This window comes from Engystomops pustulosus, chromosome 7, assembly GCF_040894005.1.
Source record: "Engystomops pustulosus chromosome 7, aEngPut4.maternal, whole genome shotgun sequence".
Lineage (NCBI taxonomy): Eukaryota > Metazoa > Chordata > Amphibia > Anura > Leptodactylidae > Engystomops > Engystomops pustulosus.
In genome coordinates, this window is record NC_092417.1 from 149,862,990 (window position 1) to 149,885,678 (window position 22,689).

The 22,689-nt window shown below is 39.8% G+C and overlaps 1 protein-coding gene across 1 annotated transcript; it reads left to right on the forward strand.

Annotated features, from left to right (window-relative positions):
• The first annotated feature begins 349 nt into the window (after positions 1 to 349).
• Positions 350 to 22,470, forward strand: LOC140068990 (4-galactosyl-N-acetylglucosaminide 3-alpha-L-fucosyltransferase FUT6-like). The gene is made up of 2 exons (XM_072114336.1): positions 350 to 452; positions 20,204 to 22,470. Exon 2 carries the CDS (start codon positions 20,288 to 20,290, stop codon positions 21,428 to 21,430), a length of 1,143 nt encoding a protein of 380 aa, XP_071970437.1. The 5' UTR covers positions 350 to 452; positions 20,204 to 20,287; the 3' UTR covers positions 21,431 to 22,470.
• The last annotated feature ends 219 nt before the right edge of the window (positions 22,471 to 22,689 follow it).

Consider the following 22,689-nt stretch of genomic DNA (forward strand, 5'->3'; position numbering starts at 1 on the left):
CACTGCTATCAACATGTAATTGTACCACGTGATACTGGGTGTACTGCAGAGTCTCCTGGCTTGTGATTGGCTCTGTTATTGGCCGCCAAAAATCAAAACGGCAGGAAATGCCATTTTCTCGAGCTGGTGAAATATTCGTCCGAGCCACGAGTATGTTCGCTCATCTCTAATCCTTACCTAGCAAAACGTAGTTAAATCCAACCAATTCTTGTTTCTAGAATTAAAAAAGAAGCATCCTATAAAGATTCATGACAATGCACTTTCTAAGTCTGAGCTGGAAGTAATATTGTACTTAGATAGGTACAAAGAGCACATAGACTGGGGAACGATCCACATATTACAGTAAGTACCTGAAGAAGAGAACAAGGCTGGGCTGTTATAGGGAAAAGAAATTCAAAGCCTCTTTTACAGATCCATGGATGGGCTTCCTGATCCAGCAATAAACCTGCAAGGTATGGAGGGAATGGGTGGAGGGGGATGTGAGTCTGTATTAAACCTGTTAATTAATAGCTCAGCCTCATATATAAAGGGGAGGTAGGTGCTTTTCTTCTCAACCATAAAATTTACCAAAAAACTGTCCAGCTATTTGTTTATTCTGGAACTACCTTATATACTCAAGTATAAGCCGACCCAAGTATAAGCTGAGGCCCCTAATTTTACCACAAAAACCTGATAAAACCTATATTTTTTTTTACTCCAGTATAAGCCGAGTTTGGGTTTTCAGCACATTTTTTAGTGCTGACAACCTAGGCTTAGACTCAAGTATATATAGTAATTAGTACTTTTTGGAAGATCATTTTTAGTAGTAGTAGTTTTAGAAGTAGTTGTCCGAATACAACAGTTAATCCACAATGACATTGTGTTATAAAATATTTTAGCTTAGGGGATCATTGTTTAACCCCTTCCTTCCAAAACCAGAATTTTTTAATGCACAGGTATACAAAATATATATGTATATTTTTTGTGTATTTGTGTTGTTTTATGGATTTGTACTGTATGTGTCTATTATAAAAATTTTTTAACTTTCATACTTGGACTTAAACAAACGATCAGAAATTTGCTTGTTCAAGCCACTATACTGACGCCTGTGCAGGGGGTTACAGTCAGATCCTGCCCAGGACAGGATCTGGCATAACCTGTCATCAAGGAGGATTGTATCCCCCTGGAAGGTGCCACAGATATCTCATATTGCAGTAATATATAGCTGACACCTGCAGCTTTTGACATAATAGTACGGAGTGTTCCTGCAACAAGGTATTATTAAGATGGTATAAAGAAAGGGGTCAACTCATCTCATGTTATTTAGAAGTGGTTTAGCCTATTTATTGAGTCTTTTTCTCAATGCCCATGCCAATGGATTGCTTCTTTAACTGTTTTACCCCTGAGTCACCAAGCTCATTTGTCACCCTCTAGTTTTCACAAGTGGTATATGTCATTTTGTCAGGTAATAACTAGAGATGAGCGAGCACTAAAATGCTCGGGTACTCGTTATTCGAGACGAACTTTTCCCGATGCTCGAGTGCTCGTCTCGAATAACGAGCCCCATTGAAGTCAATGGGAGACTTGAGCATTTTTCAAGGGGACCAAGGATCTGCACAGGGAAGCTTGGCCAAGCACTTGGGAACCTCAGAAAAGGATTGAAACAGGAAACAGCAGGGGCAGCATGCATGGATTCCTCTGAGGCTGCTTAATCGCACCATTATGCCAAAATTATGGGCAACAGCATGGCCATGACAGAGTGACCGAATGAGGCTAGATAGCATCTAAAACATCGAATAATTGACCCTGACACTATAGTGGACTATGCAGAGGCAGCGGCAGCAGCGGCAGGCTAGAGAGTGTCTTGGCAACATACCCCAAATGGACTCAGGCTTAAAACCAATGGGTGGCAGAGAGGAACCAAAGGAGGTGAGCAAGAAGCGCTCAAATAATATCGGTAAATGATAAAAGTTTGCCAGTATATTTTGTGGATTACACAGCAGGGTGGCGACAAAGTTAACAAGTTTGATGAGGAAGCCATGAAAACAATCCAAAATTCTGCCTGACACAGCTCGTTTGATAAGGGGACCATGTATGGAGGCAGTGAACTAGTAGTAGATTAAAGGTGCTGCAGTTAAAACTATGTTAGTTGGATCTTGCGATGGAGCTGGCGCTCCGCTGCCAGGCGAGTTTCGCCAATCCAAGCCCCTGTCTCTAGGCTACTCCCCAAACAGCACTTCTAAGAACCTTTTGTATAAGATCAAGTGTAGTAGCGTTCTTATAAGTTTGGGTTCTGGCGGGTGAGGGGAATGTAAACAGATGCGCAAGAAGCGCTGAAATAATATTGGTAAATGATAAAAGTTTGCCAGTATATTTTGTGGATTACACAGCAGGGTGGCGACAAAGTTAACAAGTTTGATGAGGAAGCCATGAAAACAACCCAAAATTCTGCCTGACACAGCTCGTTTGATAAGGGGACCATGTATGGAGGCAGTGAACTAGTAGTAGATTAAAGGTGCTGCAGTTAAAACTATGTTAGTTGGATCTTGGGATGGAGCTGGCGCTCCGCTGCCCGTCGAGCTTTTGCCAATCCAAGCCCCTGTCTCTAGGCTACTCCCCAAACAGCACTTCTAAGAACCTTTTGTATAAGATCAAGTGTAGTAGCGTTCTTATAAGTTTGGGTTCTGGCGGGTGAGGGGAATGTAAACAGATGCGCAAGAAGCGCTGAAATAATATTGGTAAATGATAAGTTTGCCAGTATATTTTGTGGATTACACAGCAGGGTGGCGACAAAGTTAACATGGAAGCCATGAAAACAATCCAAAATTCTGCCTGACACAGCTCGTTTGATAAGGGGACCATGTATGGAGGCAGCTATATGGACTACTTTTGGAGGCAGCTATGGCGATGACGTGTGGAGGTAGCAATGGAGACAACGTGTGAAGGCAGCTAAAAAGACGACGCGTGGAGGCTGCTATGGAGACAATTTAATTTGGATAGTGCCTGTATGTGGCAGTCCAAAAAAGTTTTCAAACCAGAGGAGCAGGTAGCTTGTCCTCCAGAAAAATTACATAGATTGAGTGCCTGTATGTGGCAGTCCAAAAAAGTTTTCAAACCAGAGGAGCAGGTAGCTGGTCCTCCAAAAAGATTAAATAAATTGAGTGCCTGTATGTGGCAGTCCAAAAAAGTTTTCAAACCAGAGGAGCAGGTAGCTGGTCCTCCAGAAAATTACATAGATTGAGTGCCTGTATGTGGCACTCCCAAAAATTGTTTAAAACAGAGGACAGGGTAGTTGGCCCTCCAGAAAAATTAAATACATAGAGTACTATAGCCAGAGCCAGTTGGCCCTGGCAAAAAAATAGCCAGTTTCCTCTGCTTTAGTGTACAAAGAGGAGGAGAAGGAGGACAGTGAGGAGGAGGAGTGCATACATTATTCAGGTTCAGCTTCTTTCACCTGGTGGAGAATGGAAATGCGGAGAAATCCAGGCTTTATTCATCTTGATAAGCGTCAGCCTGTCAGTCGACAGGCGTGTACGCTTATCGGTGATGATGCCACCAGCTGCACTGAAAACCCGCTCGGACAACACGCTAGCGGCAGGGCAGGCAAGAACCTCCAAGGCGTACAGTGCCAGTTCGTGCCACATGTCCAGCTTTGAAACCCAGTAGTTGTAGGGAGCTGTGTGATCATTTAGGATGATGGTATGGTCAGCTACGTACTCCCTCACCATCTTTCTGTAAAGATCAGCCCTACTCTGCCGAGACTGGGGACAGGTGACAGTGTCTTGCTGGGGTGACATAAAACTGGCAAAGGCCTTGTAAAGCGTACCCCTGCCAGTGCTGGACAAGCTGCCTGCTCGCCAACTCTCCCTCGCTACTTGTCCCGCAGAAGTACGCCCTCTGCCGCTAGCGCTGTCAGAAGGGAAATACTGTTTCAGCTTGTGCACCAGGGCCTGCTGGCATTCATGCATTCTCACACTCCTTTCCTCTCCTTGTACCGTGGGTCCAGGAGAGTGAATACCCAGTAATCGGTGCTGGAATAAATTTTTTGAACGCGAGGGTCACGGGATAGGCAGCCTAGCATGAAATCTGCCATATGCGCCAGAGTCCCAACGCGCAAGAATTCACTCCCCTCACTGGCCTGACTGTCCATTTCCTCCTCCTCCAACTCCTCTTCTTCTGCCCATACACGCTGAACAGTGAAGGACTGAACAATGGTCCCCTCTTCTGTCTCGCCAACATTCTCCTCCTCTTCCTCCTCCACCTCCTCCGATATGCGCTAAGAAACAGACGGGAGGGTGCTCTGGCTATCAACAAGGGAATCTTCTTCCCCCGTCTCTTGTGACGAGCGCAAAGCTTCCGACTTCATGCTGATCAGAGAGTTTTTCAACAGGCCAAGCAGCGGGATGGTGAGGCTGATGATGGCGGCATCACCACTGACCATCTGTGTTGACTCCTCAAAGTTACTCAGCACCTGACAGATATCAGACATCCACGTCCACTCCTCATTGTAGACTTGAGGAAGCTGACTGACCTGACTACCAGTTCTGGTGGAAGTTGACATCTGGCAGTCTACAATCGCTCTGCGCTGCTGGTAAACTCTGGATAACATGGTTAGTGTTGAATTCCACCTCGTGGGCACGTCGCACAACAGTCGGTGAGCGGGCAGTTGGAGGCGGCGCTGTGCTGCCCTGAGAGTGGCAGCATCTGTGCTGGACTTCCTGAAATGCGCACAGATGCGGCGCACCTTCGTGAGCAAATCAGACAGATTGGGGTATGTCTTGAGGAAACGCTGAACTATGAGATTTAACTCATGTGCCATGCCTGGATATGCGTGTCACTAAGAGCTAAACGCAACGGTCGCAGGTCTCCCAGCAAATTCCTCACAGTATGGTACTAGCTGCACTACTAGTGCCAGCAAGCCCAGCCACAAGCAAACAAAAAAAAGGAAAATATAACGCTATTGTAGGCCTAAGTAAGCCGTTGGGGTTCTCCTATGGCTATTTTGTAGCCTACAATGAGAGCACACTGCTTTGCAAGATGTGTTTGAGCTATAAAATGAAATACAGCTAAAAAAAAAAAAAAAATCAGCAGACTCTGCCTAATTCTACTCAAACCCCTAATAAATTGTCCCACTTCGGTGTTTGAGGTGGATATGTGTGTCACTAAGAGCTAAACACAATGGTCGCAAGTCCCCCTGCAAATTCCTCACAATATGGTACTAGCTGCACTACTAGTGCCAGCAAGCCCAGCCACAAGCAGCGGGCGAAGTATTCGTCCGAGCAACGAGCAGTTTCGAGTACGCTAATGCTCGAACGAGCATCAAGCTCGGACGAGTATGTTCGCTCATCTCTAGTAATAACCTTTCATGACATGTTGTACTTCAGTGTAGTACTCAATTTTGTTTTATATGTTTTGCATTGATTTATGTTTGGATAAAAAAAACTTGATAAGAAAACTTCACCATTTTCAAAAATTCTTAATATTCTGCTTTTCAACTGACTAAATTACTAAATTAGATACTAATTACAGGCAGTCCCCTACTTAAGAACACCCGACTTACAAACAACCCCTAGTTACAAACGAACCTCTTGATGTTGGTAATTTACTGTACTTTAGTCCTAGGCTACAATAAAAAGCTGTAAAAGTTATCAAAGGTGTATGTAATAAAGCTTTATTGTTAATCCTGGTTCTTATGACAACCCAACATTTTTAAAATCCAATTGTCACAGAGACCAAAAAATATTTGTCTGGGGTTACAATTATGATATACAGGCAGTCCCCGGGTTATGTATAAGATAGGTTCTGTAGGTTTGTTCTTAAGTTGAATTTGTATGTAAGTCAGAACTATATATTTTATCATTATAACTCCAGACAATTTTTTTTTGGTCTCTGTGACAATTGGATTTTAAAAATGTTGAGTTATCATCAGAACCAGGATTAATAATAAATCTTCATTGCAGACACACCAGATAACCGTTATTGTACCCTAGGGCTAAAGTACAGTTAATTATCAATTACCAGAGGTCTGTTTGTAACTAGGGGTCATCTGTAAGTGTTTTTAAGTAGGGGACCACCTGTATACAGTTCTGACTTACATACAAATTCAACTTAAGAACAAACCTGTAGAAATCCAAGACAGCACACAAATTGCATGTAAGTGGAAGCATAAGATATTATTACCGTATTTTTTGGACTATAAGGCGCACCAGATTATAAGGCGCACCATCAATAAATGCCTGCTAAAACGTCAAGGTTTATATATAAGGTGCACTGGATTATAAGGCGCACCTGATTATAAGGATGAATGACCAGCAAGTGGCAGACCTGTGCACAGTTCAAGGCACCTGTTGTCTGTAAGAACAGTTCATATATAAGGCGCACCTGATTGTAAGGGTGAATGACCAGCAGGTGGCAGACCTGTGCACAGTTCAAGGCACCTGTTGTCTGTAAGAACAGTTCATATATAAGACACACTGGACTATAAGCCGCACCTTTGATTTTTGAGAAAACCAAAGGATTTTTTATAGTCTGAAAAATACGGTATTAGATAACAAATCTAAAACGACATAAAAAATCGAGGAACAAAACACAGAAAATACAGGGGCCACATAAGGTAACAATGTATACTAACAAAATATTTGTGGAGACTCTCTCCTATTACACTGAATCCAATAGCCATCAAACAGGGATGAGCAAGAGGGCAGTATAAAAGTGTATGGATACAGACCAAAGGAGCCGATCGTGTAGGATGTTCTGTCAAGGGTGTACTCTCTCTGGTTACTGGCAGCGAGGAGTTCAGCATATCAGAATCTACACACAGTTATAAAGTAATTTATTTACAAAGTCATTAGAGTTCACTAAAAGTGCATTGTCCATCTATAATGCTGGATGCGACCGATTCACTAAGATCAGGCGCCAAAAATTATGAATGTGTCGCTTCCCCGCTCAGTTCCGACAGAGTTCACCATCTATTTTTGGTGCACCTTTAACATAGGATGTGCGACACAATTCGAAAGTTAAATGCGGCGCTCGGACCGAATCAGTTTGACGGCAGGACCCCTAATTTGTGTCGCATGAAGACCAGAGCAGCTGCGCCACAAAAGGGTCGCGTGTGACACAATAACAGCGCAGACACTTCTTAAGTGAACATTGCCACCCAGTGACTAAAGTGTAAAAGTGCAAGTGAATAATAAGGAAATTAGAACCTACACATACAATAGTGATGAATGACAATAACAACACATAATAAAAATCTATAAGGCATGATTGCAATACCATATTAGTACATATGCAAACACAAAAGTACATAATGCAGCATATACAAAGGTACATACATACAAGTGTATTATATAAAAACAAGGTCAATGGGATGGATAAGTGTAAAACGCATATAGAACAAATACAAAAATATATAAAAAATTTCTAATTTTTTTTAAATTTAGGTCAATTTCATTAAACAAGTTTAAAGTGCATAGAGACCCATATATTGTTTTCATCCCCAGCATACTGCTAATCTGAAACACAGAATGTACAAATCAAAGGCTCTAAAGACTGTGCAAGTCACATGACTGCCGTGTCTAAAGGGGTTAACCAGAGCTGCCGGGTCTAATTAGGCCCAGTCCAGCTCTGATCAGAATCACCAGTGACAGGTGGTCATTTCCCCTGTAACTGAGGGTGCGGTCACACGTCGCGTTTAACGCATGCGTTTAAAAACGCATTGGAATAGCTGAAAAGTGATTTGCCTAATTAAACACCTCTTAACACTTGTGTTTACAAAACGCATGCGTTAACCGCGATGTTAACAATGCATTAACAATGTGTTAACAACCACATGCGTTAACCGCGATGTTAACGCATGCGTTAACAATGCGTTAACGGATGTGTTTTGTAAACACAGGTGTTAGCAGCTGTTTAATTAGGCAAATTACTCTCCAGCTATTGCAATGCGTTTTTAAACGCATGCGTTAAACGCGACATGTGACCGCACCCTGAGGCTCTTACAGATCCCTCAGTTACAGGGGAAAAAGTGGAAAAGAAAAAGAATAAAGTTAAAGAAAAAAAACTGTGAAAATGTCCCCCCAATGGTCTTTTGTGACCTGATGAGGGAAATAGAAAGTAAAATCACACACACTCAAAATATGAATAAATATTTATGAAGAATACATTCACATTGAAAATACATTTGAATTAATTTGAAAATTAAAAAAAAAGCTTTTTCCAATTTTAACTCCAACTAAAACTAAATATAAAAAACAAATCTTTACACTTTTATTATGTTTTAACTAGCTCTATGTGTCCCGAAAAAAACACCACAAAAATTTTTAAGGTAGCACACAAAAAGAAAAGTTATGGTCCTTAAACCGCCACGTACAAAAATTTGCTAAAATGCCCCAGTCACAAGTCCTTTTTCAGGCCACGTCACTAATAATAATAATAATAATAAAAATAATAATAAATGGCTGGTACATATACTGGGGTGACTAGTGCAGCTTTGTAGCAAAAAATATACTATACTATTCACCCAATATGATTAGTTATTTAAAATAGGGAAAAGAGGGTAAGTGCTCTAAGTGCTTATAAATAATGCATATTTATTGCATATATTGTGTAATTGTGGTATTATTTTTGAATTAACATCCCCCTACACCAGATGTGTTAATTTTGGGTAGTATGTGTGACATAATTGGCTCAATGGATCAGAAAACTTAGATTATTTATGACAAGATATCTTATAGTATGTAAATGGAGATCGATAAATCCCCAACTTTAAAAATTTAGATTTTAGCCATATTGGCTGTTTTTAGCTATGTGTCAATATCCTGTTGCAACCTTCTATCACTGGACAGCCAATTTCTAGAATCCCTTAAAAGTCTTGAGTCTTAATTGTACCCTGCACAGATCTGTGAACATAGAGCTGAAAAAGTTAGATTTCAGCCTCATCTGTCTGTAGGACATTCTCGCAGAAGCTTTGTGGCTTGTCACCATGTAGTTTTGCAAATTCCTTGCAATTTTATGATTTGTTTTCAATAATGCTGTCCTCCTTGGTCGTCTCCCATTAAGTCCACTTTGGATAAAACAACAACGGATGGTGCAAATTGACACTGATGTTCCTGAAACTTGAAGTTCCCCTTTTATCTCTTTAGAAGTTTTTCTGGGCTCTTTTGTTACCATTCGTCTAATTTGTCTCTTTGATTTGTCATCAATTTTTCTCCTACACCCACGTCCAGGGAGTTTGGCTACAGTCCCATACAACATACATACCAGGAATTTTGTCCACGTGTGTAGATCTTGATACGAAAAGATTGCTACACTGAGCATCCAAATGTTTTTGTTTTGAAAATGATTAGTTGGTACAGGAGGCAGGTTGTTATTTTAAATGTATGAATTATGCTATGCATTTTTAAACAATTGTTCATACTAGGGACCTAAGTGTGAATGTGTGCAATAGAGTCAATGATAATGTGAGCTGTGACAGAGTCTGTAGAGTGTGCTTAATCAGAGACCTGGGAGTAGACAGCGCTACCCCGATCTGCCTATTTTAGGACTATCGTACGAATGATGTGAAATTTAGAAACAGTCTGCAGCTGGGATCCTTAGAACGATAGTAGTATAGTATCAGGATTAGCCCCCAGTGTATACACAACACATACAATCTGAGACAGTAAATTGAGCTGGCGCAGTGGTCATTTGATGCAACAAGCATTTTCAGTTGCAATATCCCCTACACATGTGTCAGTGAGGTTGCCACTTACCACAACCAGTTAACTTTTAGCCACATCAGAGCTGTTGTGACTGTGATATTCCACTGATACCTACACTGACACAGGAGTGAGTGATAATAATTATAAACGGACACCCTGCGGTGCACAGCCACAAGTATAACAACCATTGACAGTACTTCAACAGACACATCACTAGTTCACTCAGCCTGGCTACACCTACGGGTATGTGTGACACTGTGTTTTTAATTACTGTAGTAGTTTGAGTACCTAAATCTGCCATTAATTTTGGCTTTATTAGCAGACACAAAAATAATAGTTACGTTTTAAATACACAATTATGTGTCTGGATATGGGTAATTTAGTTTGCCAGTGGCAAATCTGTAAATATTATTCTATCACTTTTAGGACACATTTATAATTGAAAATGATTAGTTGGTATAGGAGGCAGGTTGTTATTTTAAATGTATGAATTATGCTATGATGGTTTAACTGGTTTAAACCATCATAAATGGAGTTTTTTGTCGCCCTCCACACTTGCTCAAAATACAGTTTGGCAAGGGCAGGGACCGTTTTACTAACTCTTAAAGTGTAACCGTCATTTCAAAAAACTTTTGATATGTTGTAGGGCAGGTAATTTTACGCCCTTTTGCAATTGGATTCGTTACCTGAATCTTGCTCCTTCCTCTTGTATTCTGCAGACTTCCCCCTGTAGTTAGTGACTCCTCAAATGGCTGTTGCTCGGCACATTCCGTCTTCACTGAGCAGACTAAACACACCCACCTGTCCTTTCTCTGCTCACAGCTGATTACCTCATGGCTCACTGCTCCAGCACTCATGTGCAGAGAGAAGCCCTAACTAATGTAGTAACAAAACAACTACACTTATCTTTCCCTCAGCTTTCCCTACACTTGCATGTAAACAAATAATCCACACAGACACAAGATGCAGATCGATCAAAGCCCCCTCCCCCATCACCTCACAATCCACTGCAGGAAATAGTTGGAGAGGCTCTCCAAGTCTTCAAGCTGTCACCTTATGTGCTGTGCTGAAGTTTTACTTTTACTAGATGATAGATATGACTAGATAGATATGAGATAGATAGATAGATAGATAGATATGGTGTCATTGGTCAGCAGCTTGTGCTTGTGATGAGGTGAGAGTAGGCATGTCCCGCCCCTCCATCTTGCTGATTGTAGTTCTTTTGAGAGCTGGAAACCCTGGTTGCTATGGGCCCAAAAAGGTACTAAATGAGGACCGAGACACAAAATACTTTGAGTAATTATTCCCAAGGACACCTGGGGCAGAATTATGTTTTTTATGTTTTTTTGCTTAGAATGACGGTTACACTTTAAACCAGGGGCCACATGTATCACTTGTTTTTTCTGTTGTTTTTGCATCTTTTCATGTTTTTACGCCATTTTTGTGAATAAACGCCAAACTAGAAGCGCAGCAAAAATAATCAGGTTTCCCCCATTTATCTTACCAATCCAGATGTTTTGTTGCACCTAATAATATTCATCACTTGCGACTTTTCATTCAGGCGCAAAAACGGGCGCAAAAAAAAAACTCCAGCCCGAAGGTGGTGTTAACTGAGAAGTAGCACTGAGCTCTTATGCAGAGCAGCTCATCCCCAGCAGCAGAGCTTAGCCAGACACTGCAGACACTAGTAGAGACACTGCAGACACTAGTACAGAAACTGCAGACACTAGTGCAGATAATACAGATATTACAGACAGGAGCTGCAGACTCTATTTACAGGTCATCACCTTCTATTTACAAAACATTCTGCAAAATCCTCAGCTCAGCGCAGGACAGGAGAAAAGTTTGCAGAATTTTGCAGATAGTACAGACAAGTCTCCACGGTGTAGCAGGATGACCCAACTGGTGTCTGTGGGGGATACTGGGCAGAATTACAGGAGTGCAGCAGGAGACCAGCACTGTGGCATCCCCTCCAGGAGAAGCCTCTACTGACAAGATCACTGGGTGCAGGGTGTCACACACCTGGGCTCTGCTGTGAGGGTTATTCTCATGCTGGGTTTGAGAAAGAAGCAGAGAGGAGCTTGTAGCAGGATCACATGTAAGTGCCCAAATCTGACATTGCGCCGAAACTGCGCCAAAATTGCGCCTAAGCTGTGTTAAAGTAAAGTGATTAATAAGAGGCAGGAAATTAACTTATCACAGATGGTTGTAACTTGTGATAATTCTGGCTAACTGTTGCACAACTACTACCCATGTGGCCCCATGTTTCTAATTTGAAAGTGCTTTACAATTGACTACATTAAAGTAGTAAATCGTAGCAAGTCCGTTTGCCAAATTTATCACAATACAGAGTGGATTGTAAGGAAGAGGTGAGATAAAGCTTACCAGTTTCAGCTGTGCTATAGTAGGCACAACACTATTTTAACCCCTTAATGACCGCTGTATCGGCTTTTTACGGCGGTCATTGAGGGTACTTCTTCTGACGCGTACGCCTTTCTACGGCGGCGCGTCAGAAGAAGATTTCGGGACACCGGGTCTCGCTGGTGCCGGTGTCAGGCTGTGATATCACAGCCCAGACCCGGCACTAACACCCGGGATCGGAAAAACTCTGATCCCGGGTGTTTAACCCCTTACACGCCGCGGTCAAGCATGACCGCGGCGTGCAACTGTGTCCCCCGTGGATCGGACCCCCCCGGTGTGCTTACCGGGGGATCCGATCCCTCCTGCCACTGCCCCGGGTCCCGACGAGTGACCCGAGGATGCAGGCTTCTCTCCCCGCCGGGTTCTGCCTTCCTGGCAGGACCCGGCTGTAAGTAACTGAGCATGTGCGGCATGCTCAGTTACTTACACTATACACTGCAATACAAGTGTATTGAAGTGTAAAGGCTTGAATAAGCGATCGGATGATCGCTTATTCAAGCCAAGAAGTAGAAAATGTAAAAAAGTTAAAAAAAAAAAAATCTTTTTATAATATAATTAAATAAATAAATAAAATAAAAGTCCCATAATCTCCCCAGCACATAAAATGCAAATAAAGTAAATAAAACACAAAAACACATACATATTTGGTATCACTGCGTCCGTATTAATCTGTACAATAAATCTAAATCAATATTGAACCCGCTCGGTGAACTACGTAAAAAAAAACTCGAAAAACTTCCCATAATATACAATTTTTCATCAAACACCATCACAAAAAATGTTCTAAAAAGTGATGAAAAAAAGTTACGTTCCCTAATATGATACGACTGAAAAGAACAGCCCTCAACCATATCCGACAACAGAAAAATACAGAAGTTATGGCCCTGAAAAGTTGTCAATAGTAAAAACAATGCGATTTTCTCCAATATTGGTTTTGCTCAGGAAAATTGAGCAAAAATAAGAAAAACTATATAAATGAGGTAACACCGCAATCGTAGTGAACCAGAGAATAAAGATAAAATATTATGGGGGCGTGGCCGGCAGCTCATGGAGTGAGACGTGCATCTCATAGCTCCGTGAGACCTGACTCCGAGCGGCACTAAGCGGCAAGTTTTTGGGATAAAACCCGAATCCTACAGTACCCCTACTAACTCCACATCTCCCACGAGGAATGGGGAAGCCTAGAAAAAGAGCAGGACCCGCTAAACTCACCGAGTTTTTTCCATCTACGCGCTCCCAAAATGGTGCCGGCAGCGCACGGGAACATGCATCCTCCCCGCAAGACGGAAGATCCCCGCTGACTTCACAGCGATCATCGGAGAGCTCATCACCCTTCCTGCCTGCACAAAATACCCAGCACCTCGGAGTATTCCAGCAGTCTCTGCCTGAAGACAGAGGGACTCCACATAACAGCCCGGGAGGGAGCTTCTCAAGGCAGACACCAGGCCAGCAGGTGAGCCAACAATATTTAACCCCTGCAACCCATACAGCAGGTGCCACGTCTGTTACAGTGGCAGAAGATGTGTTAAAATCATTGCTAGGAGAACTGAGATCTTCTCTGCAAAAAGATATCCAAGCTGCCATACATGTATTTCAGAGTGAGTGTAATGCTTTGGGTGAACGTACATCTCATATGGAAACTAAAATGGCGGAATTTACAACAGCTCATAATGAGCTAGTAGATGTGAGCAACAATATGGAGGAAGAAGTCAGAGAATTGCGCCTAAAACTTGCTGACATGGAAGATAGATCCCGCAGGAACAATGTCCGTTTCCGTGGGATTCCGGAATCCATAAAACCAGAGGCACTAGCGGAATTCCTAATGGACTATTTTGTGACCATATTACCTGAAACACCGCAAGCAGATCTACTGATCGATCGGGTACACAGGCTCCCTAAAGCCAAATCCCTACCTGCTTCAACCCCTAGGGATGTCATAGCCCGATTACATTTCTACCATTTTAAAGAAAAGCTGATGAGAGAAGCAAGAAATAATATAGATTTGCCTGAAAGATTCAAAGACATTGCTTTATTCGCGGACTTATCTGCAACAACATTGGCAAGAAGAAGAGAATTTCAGGAGGCGGCTAAAATCCTACGGGCTCATCATATCCCATACAAATGGGGATTTCCCGTAAAAATGATAATTTCTAAAGATGGCAAGCAAATAGTGATAACATCACCAGCAAAACTTGTACAGCTTCTCAAAGAATGGGACTTGCTAACAGAAGAGGGCGTACAGACCGGTTCGGCTTCTCTACATATTGAAGAGGAGTGGCATCCAGTAAAGAAATCATGACTGTAAGGTTATTTTCTGAATAGATGACCCAATACTGGGCATCCAAGATGACATATTTTCGCATTAACCATTTGAAAATTTGTCAAAGGGTACAAGGGGGGGTCGGGTCACGGTTGAATGCTAGTTCCAAGTGTCTGGCATCCGTGTTTAATTTTCCCCAGAGATCCTGGTATAGGATCGTACTATACTTTAGTTTGGTAACTGTTTTTACCACTGTGTATTTTATGTTTTTTTATTATGTTATGGTTCAAAGGCTGGTAGAGAATAACACATATGTGCTAAATATGGATTTCATGTGCAAAAAATGCACTACCTCAATCCTAGAAACAGACAATTTTCACGTCACACTTTAAAATATGGTAATTAGAATCACCTCAATTAATGTGAAGGGCCTAAACAGTCCATATAAGAGGGCAAGAATGTGGAAGGAAGCATTACAGTCTAAAGCAGATATATTGTGTGCCCAGGAGACACATATTAATCAAGGGGACATACATCGATTGCATCACAAGCAATTTTCTAATATCTATGCTGCCCCTGCAATAGACAAGAAAAAAGGAGTCTTGATAGCAGTTAAAAATTCAGTGGCATTTACGATAATAGATAAGATATTGGACACATTGGGGAGATATGTAATATTGATATGCACAATTAACAATACAATGTACACAATTGTCTCAGTATACGCGCCAAACAAAAAACAACCAAAATTTTTTTAAAAATTGTTTGCAATAATTAACAGACATAAACAAGGCTCTGTTTTATGTGCAGGAGACTTTAATATGCCAATGTGGCCATCGGTGGATACCTCCAATCCCTCACACCCAGATAGAGCGTCAGAATTATACCAAATAACTCACCAAGAAGCTTATCTGGATGTGTGGAGATTACAACATCCGACGGAAAAAGATTTTTCATTCTATTCTCATCCCCATAAGATGTACTCTAGAATAGACCTCTTCTTAGCGGACCACCTACTTTTTAGTAGAATAAGGTCATCAAGAATTGACGTGATAAGTTGGTCAGATCATGCTCCGATACATATAGAGATAGAGGAGCAACATTTTAAAGCTCGCTCCAGTCATTGGAGGTTGAATAACTTTTTATTACACATACCTAAATTCCAAGATAGAACGCAAAAAGTAATATCTGACTTCTTTACAGAAAACTTAACACCTGAGAATATAGGCCCCAAATTGTGGTGCGCCCATAAAATGTATGTAAGAGGTCACTTTATGAATATAGCAGCAGCAAACAAGAAAGCTAATGATGAAATGCGCTTACACATACTGTCTGGCCTTACATTACTCAGTGCTCTAAATAAAAATAAATTTTGCTCGCATAGAGCGGAAATGATAGATATTCTGCAAAATCAATTAAAACAACTAGACTCTTACAAATATGAAAAGGCATTAAAAAAGATGAAAGCTAGACAGTATGCACTAGGAAACAAGGCTAGTAGATTACTAGCTAACCAAATAAAAAAGAGAGAAGCACAGAATAGAATCCCTTTTATTTTAAATGCAAAGGGCGAAAAAGTATTTGACCCGACACAAATAGCAGAAGAAATGGCCAAATATTATTCAAATCTATACAATCTGAAATTAGATGATTCTACAGTACAACCCTCTGAACCTGAAATGCAAAGGTTCTTAAAATCAGTAAAACTTCCCACACTTTCAATAGAACAAACAGAGAAAATAGCTGCACCTATTAAAGAGGAAGAAATTAAGAAGGCTATTAAGTCCCTAAAATTAAATAAGGCCCCTGGGCCAGACGGACTAACTAACGAATATTATAAGACTCATGCATCTATGCTAGTTCCACATATAGAGACATTGTTTAAAAGCATCCAAGACACAGGATATATTCCCAAGGAAATGTTAGCTGCCTCAATAATAACCCTCCCAAAACCGGGCAAGACCCCAGACAAACCGGCCAACTTCCGCCCAATTTCATTACTTAATACTGACCTAAAGCTATATGCCAAAATAATGGCAGACAGGTTGGCTCTTCTTTTGCCGGAGCTCATACATAGAGACCAGGTGGGCTTTGTCAGGGGATGAATTTCCTCAGACGGCACTAGAAGGTTTATTAATTTAATTGAAATATTGGAAAAAAGTCGGACGCCTTCTCTGCTCTTATCGCTAGATGCGGAGAAGGCGTTCGATAGGGTGCACTGGGGGTATTTAAGGCTGGTGTTAGAAAAATTTGGTTTCTCACAAAAAGCTATACTAGGCATTATGGCATTATATACTAGTCCATCAGCATATGTTTCCATGTCAGGTTATTCTTCCCAACCCTTCCTAATCACCAATGGGACCCGGCAGGGGTGCCCCCTTTCACCGCTGATCTTCACAATGGTGATGGAACCACTGGCAGAAGCCATTAGAAATTCAAAAGCGATTTCAGGTATTAAAATAGGAAAGGTATGTCACAAAATTGGATTGTTTGCAGACGATGTTATTATAGCCCTTACACAACCTGTAAAATCCTTAGCAGCAGTCTCTTTATTAATAGATCAGTTTAGTAGAGTTTCTTACTATAAGTTGAATGCAACCAAATCACTAATATTGGGAATGAATATACCAGACTTAACAAAATCCTTTCTTCAAGACATATACCCTTACGTATGGGCAGATGGTCAAATTCAATACCTGGGAATCAAACTAGCTTTTCCAAGTAAAAACACCTTCTCCTTTAACTACTCTGCCCTCATTCCACAGATTGAAGCTGAAGTAAAAGATTACTCTAGACATTGGATATCATGGATTGGCAGAATAGCCACCATAAAGATGATGGTCCTCCCAAAGATTACATATATGTTTAGAAACGTTCCTATACCTGTATCAAAAAAATTCCTCTCTAAGCTCCAAAATATCCTAAACAAATATATTTGGCTAAACACCAAACCGAGAGTAGCAGCTAACATACTGTACAGACCACATTCTAAAGGGGGTTTGGGATTACCAAACATAAGCAATTATTATGTAGCAGCAATCTTAGAGCAAACAAGATATTGGTGTTTGGAAAAAACAACGAAACACTGGGTGCAGATTGAGAATGAGGTGGACATAAAAACCTCAATGACCACTAGATTATGGGCATTAGCAATAGAGGGCCGTGACAATATCCCAAACTTATCCACGGCAAAGGCAGGATATAATATATGGAAAAAATACTCAACAGATCAAAAAATGTTCTCATTAAAAGTGACGGACATGCCATGCGACATATTAGCCCATCTAGTTGATGACTTGGATGTAAATGAATGGATACAAAAAGGCATTCACAAAATTGATATTATCTGGGAAAAGGATCACCTAATGGCCTTTTCTGATGTATGCTTAAAGTATCAAGTTCATAAAAACGACTTTTACAAATACCTACGAATTAGACATTTTTTAGCAAAAATTCCAAAGTCTAGTTGGGACAATAAAACTATTTTTGAATCAAAATTCTTCCACCTCACTAAACATGTTAAAGGTGTGTCGTTGATATACCATGCACTAGATAATATACACACAATGGAACAAATGCAATGTGTGAAACATTGGGAAAGAGATTTGAATCTCACTCTTACACCTGAGAATTGGGAATTCATGTTTAGACTTCCCACTACTGTATCCAAATGTACAATGCATCTAGAAATGCGACGGAAAATTCTCTATAGGTGGTATTATACTCCCAGCAAACTATCTAAAATATTTCCAACATCATCAAACAAATGCTGGAGGTGCCTAAAATCTCCAGGTACGATATTACATGTATTTTGGGCATGCCCAGTTCTTACCAATTTCTGGCAACAAAATGAAAAAATGATAGAAAACATTCTGAAGTATAATCTACCCCTAAATCCTGCTATGGTATTAATAGGGGCGGGACTCGCAGATCTATCTCCAGATGAAAGGGTAGTGATATTTCATATTACTGTTACTGCAATATCTCTTATAGCAACGTTATGGAAAACAGATAAAATACCATCTTTTGGAGAATTATCCAATAGGGTAAATAACAATTGTATATTGGAGAGATCAGTAGCTTTTATGGAAGGAAATCAGAAAAATTTTTACAAAAACTGGAAGCTATGGCTTCAATCTAACCATTACAAGGCCTCATCACAATATGTTGTTTTGGAATCTTCATACTTAGACCGCATTAAAGAATGATTTATATATGTATAATCTAGGATAGAGAGAATAAGAAAATAAAAATATATTTTATACTACAAATACACAGGTAAGAGTGTAAAAGTAAAATAAGTACCCTACCAGGCCGAATTATACTGTTTAGTTAAAGTTGTGGTTGCCATCCTATGGTTTGGGATGCGTTTGAAGTTTCAATATGGAAAAAAAAAATGGAACCAGCGTGCATTGTATATGAATATGCTGTATTTCAATTTGTCTTGATGAAAATGTAATGCTTTGGTTCTAATAAAAAGTATTTAAAAAAAAAAAAAAAAGATAAAATATTATTTTTACATTACGGTGAGCGGGGGGAAAAAAATGCTAACAATCCAAAATAAAAATTGATGATTTTGTTTGTGTCCCCCTTGAAATAGTTAATAAAATCTCATGAATAACCTTTGGACTCCCAAAATAAATTATCTATACATTGTATCTCATCCCGTACATAATAAGCCCTCATATGTTTGCATTACCAAAAAAAATAAAAATGTATAGGTCGTACAATGTGACAATACAAATCTGCTGTGAATGGCGCCTCCATTCATTCTATACTCGGCCGTGTGCCCGTACAGCAGTTTACCACCACATATGGGGTATCACTACACTCTGGAGGAATTGGGCATCAAGCCTTGCAGTGCGTTTCATCATGTAATTTATTCTGAAAATGTCAGTTTTGGCCTAAATGAATGTATTTTCCAAAAAAATTCTATAGTTTCTAAATCGCAAGTCCATATTTTTTAACCCATGTGAAACACTTAAAGGGTTAATAGACTTAATAGAAGTTGTTTTACATACGTTGAGGGGTGAAGTTTCTATAGTGAGGTAATTTATGGGGTTTTACTATTATTTAGGCCTCTCAAAGTCACCTGAAAGCTGAGTTGTCCCTCAAAATGTGAGTTTTAGCAATTTTCATGAAAATAAGAAAAATCGCACCTAAAGTTCTGCACCTCATAACATCCTAGAAAAATGACCAGAAGCATAATATATCATCCCAACATAAAGCAGATATTCTGTAAATGTTAATTATCAAACTTTTTGGGTAGTTTTACATCTTGTCTGGAAACCAGAACATTTCAAACTTGGAAAATTAAGAATTTTTACAAACTTTTGCCAAAGTTTCACTTTTTTTCAGAACGAAACGCAAAATTTATCACTTAAATTTTATAACTAACATGAAGTAGAATGTGTCACGAGAAAATATTCTCAAAATCACCCGGATATGTTAAAGCGTTCCGAAGTTATAACCAATTATCGTGAGACATGTCAGATTTGAAAAATCGAGTCTGGTCATTGAGCTGAAAACTAGTGTCGGTGATAAGGGGTTAAGACTTTGTGCGGAACCATGAGGTGCTGCCTTTAATAGCATGGATCATCTGTATGCTCCTTACATTCTGGTTTATCATGCTTGATTTTAATGGTAGATTTCGTTTAAAGAGAACTCGTCACCAGTAACCAACAAACCAAAGACAATAGCTTTGTGTGAAATATCAAATATTGTGTGATACATTGAATTTTCATTCTTCATTTATTCATTATGCAGATCTTCTTTTCAATAATTTGTTACAACTATTGGTATGATTTGTAAAGTTTAACTTCAATTTTCTTCTTTTTTTAAGCACAACCCTGGGTTCGAAAAGTAAAGACATAAGCGTTGTGAACATCTTCAAGTGGCTTTTGACTTTCCTGAGCAATCACGCCATATGTTTTCAATGAGCTGTCCAAACAACTTACCAAAAACAAGCTGGATCATTCTATTTTTGGCTATATACAGTTATTGTATTTTTGTATTATGTACATTTTACTATAGTGAAAAAACTCCTGAGTACAAAAGTCATCCTCCAAAGCCTAATGTTAAAATGTCATGGAACTGTTCAATCCCTCCATTAAAAACTGTCCTACCAGACCATCCAAGGGCAGCACCACAAGATCAGTTAAAGTTGTCAAATCAGTCTTCAGTTACTGTTATTCTTATTTGGACATGGCCTTTAGGACATACGTTTCCTCTCAATCAATGTCCTCCATTAGTTGATTCATCTCATTGCTTTTTTACACTTAACCGCAGTATGTATTCAGTGGCCAAAGCTGTTGTTATCAGCCACAGAGATGTATGGAGCAACTCTCAATTACCACAAGGGCCAAGGCCTCCCAATCAGTATTGGATCTGGTTTAGTCTGGAGCCACCACAATATTTGAAAAATCTCACCATCATGGACAATCTCATCAATATGACCATGTCCTTTAGGGCAGATTCTGACATCTTTACTCCCTATGGATGGTTGGAAAAGTCTGATGAAAAAGAAAATTTTACTATTCCGCAGAAGACCCGATTGGTTGCTTGGGTAGCAAGTAACTGGAAGGCAAAACAGAGAGTTGAGTATTATACAGAGTTAAAAAAGCATATCAAAGTAGATGTCTATGGAAAAGGTCATTTAGTTCTTCCAAGAAATCAAACTTTGCAAACTCTGTCCACATATAAGTTTTACCTTGCTTTTGAGAATTCAGTTCACGAAGATTATATTACAGAAAAATTCTGGAAAAATTCATTCATTGCAGGAACAGTTCCAGTTGTTATGGGTCTTCCACGTAAAAACTATGAACGTTTTGCCCCACCAGACTCCTTTATTCATGTAGATGATTTTTCTAGTCCCAAAGAATTGGCTTCTTACCTCCTCAGTCTGGAGAAAGATGATCAAAAATATCAACAGTATTTTAACTGGAGGTCTAGTTATAAGCCAGTAAAAAATGAAAAATCTTGGGTGACTGAATATTGTAAAGTATGTAAAGCCCTGAAAGAAGCCCCATCATATAGAACAATTCCAAGTATAGCTGAATGGTTCAAATAACCAATCTAAGTCTAAATTTTCAGTGATGACTGGACCCGAACGACAAAGTTTGGGTCTGTGCTGAATTTTACGTGTTCTGCACACATGGACCCGGAAACCGAACACACATCATTATTCTGTATCAATGCCCATAAAGTTGCTTGATTGACTGCAAAAGCAACCATAGACTTGTCCTCTGTAGGTATGCCTGTGATTGGCTGGGCTTGTAACAAGTCCAGATGCCATTACAAACAGGAAACATCCAGGAAAAGCTTTATACGCATTATTGAGCTCCTATTATAAGTCATAGATAGAAATCGGAAATAATTGCCCTTATAAGGGCACTCAAAAGAACTGCATTAGTGCAAGGATATTCTTAGTGACTATACTGGATTCTATAGCAATACTTGCAAAGACCAGTCCTGATTGTTAGCATGTACTGCATCAATCAGCAAGATCTTGTAAATCCTTTCTCTGTCAAGTATTTGGCCACAGAAAAGTATATATCAGCATCATTAATCATCCCTTGTTTGCAAAGTTGCTCCTGTCAGCGAATACTGCATTTTCCCAACCACTTCTGAAAAGTGTGGTCACTCAGTTAAAATAACGCCCCAAAAATACCCTGTTGCCCCAAAAATAAGACATACTCTGAAAATAAGGCCTAGTGCTATATTTTTTCAAGCTTAGAAATATATATCCTCCCCTGAAAATAAGACCTACATTAGTAATAGTAGATCATTTACAAACTGCAAGAGGTTATGACATTGATGAAGAATTCTTGGGGTAAAATCATTGACACTTGCATTGCAAATGTGCTAAGAGCAGTGACCTGAAGAAGTGCTCATTAAGGGAAATTGGTAAACGTGCTAATGGGGGGCTAATGCTTCCAATAAAAATTGAGGAACCATAAATTCAGCACGAAATTCAGAGTTTAAAGAGTCATAAGGATGTTAGAGAGCATGACATAATGGTCCTGAAATAAAAAATGTTGCTTTTTGTTCATAAATACCGGGATTGTTAAACTGTACCATAAATTGTTGTATATGGAATATATGTTGTATATGGAAATTAGAGGCACAAGACTTTCTTGATGGAATTAAACATTTTATGCTGATTAATAAATATTGAATTTTTGTTCAACGATAAATGTCAATTTTAGTTCATGGAATAATAAGACATCCCCTAAGAATAAGACCTAGTGCCTCTTTACAAAGCCAGTTTCCCTTCAAAAGAGGAGGGAATTCATTAATTGGACCCTAAACATAGTACTGACCCATGGT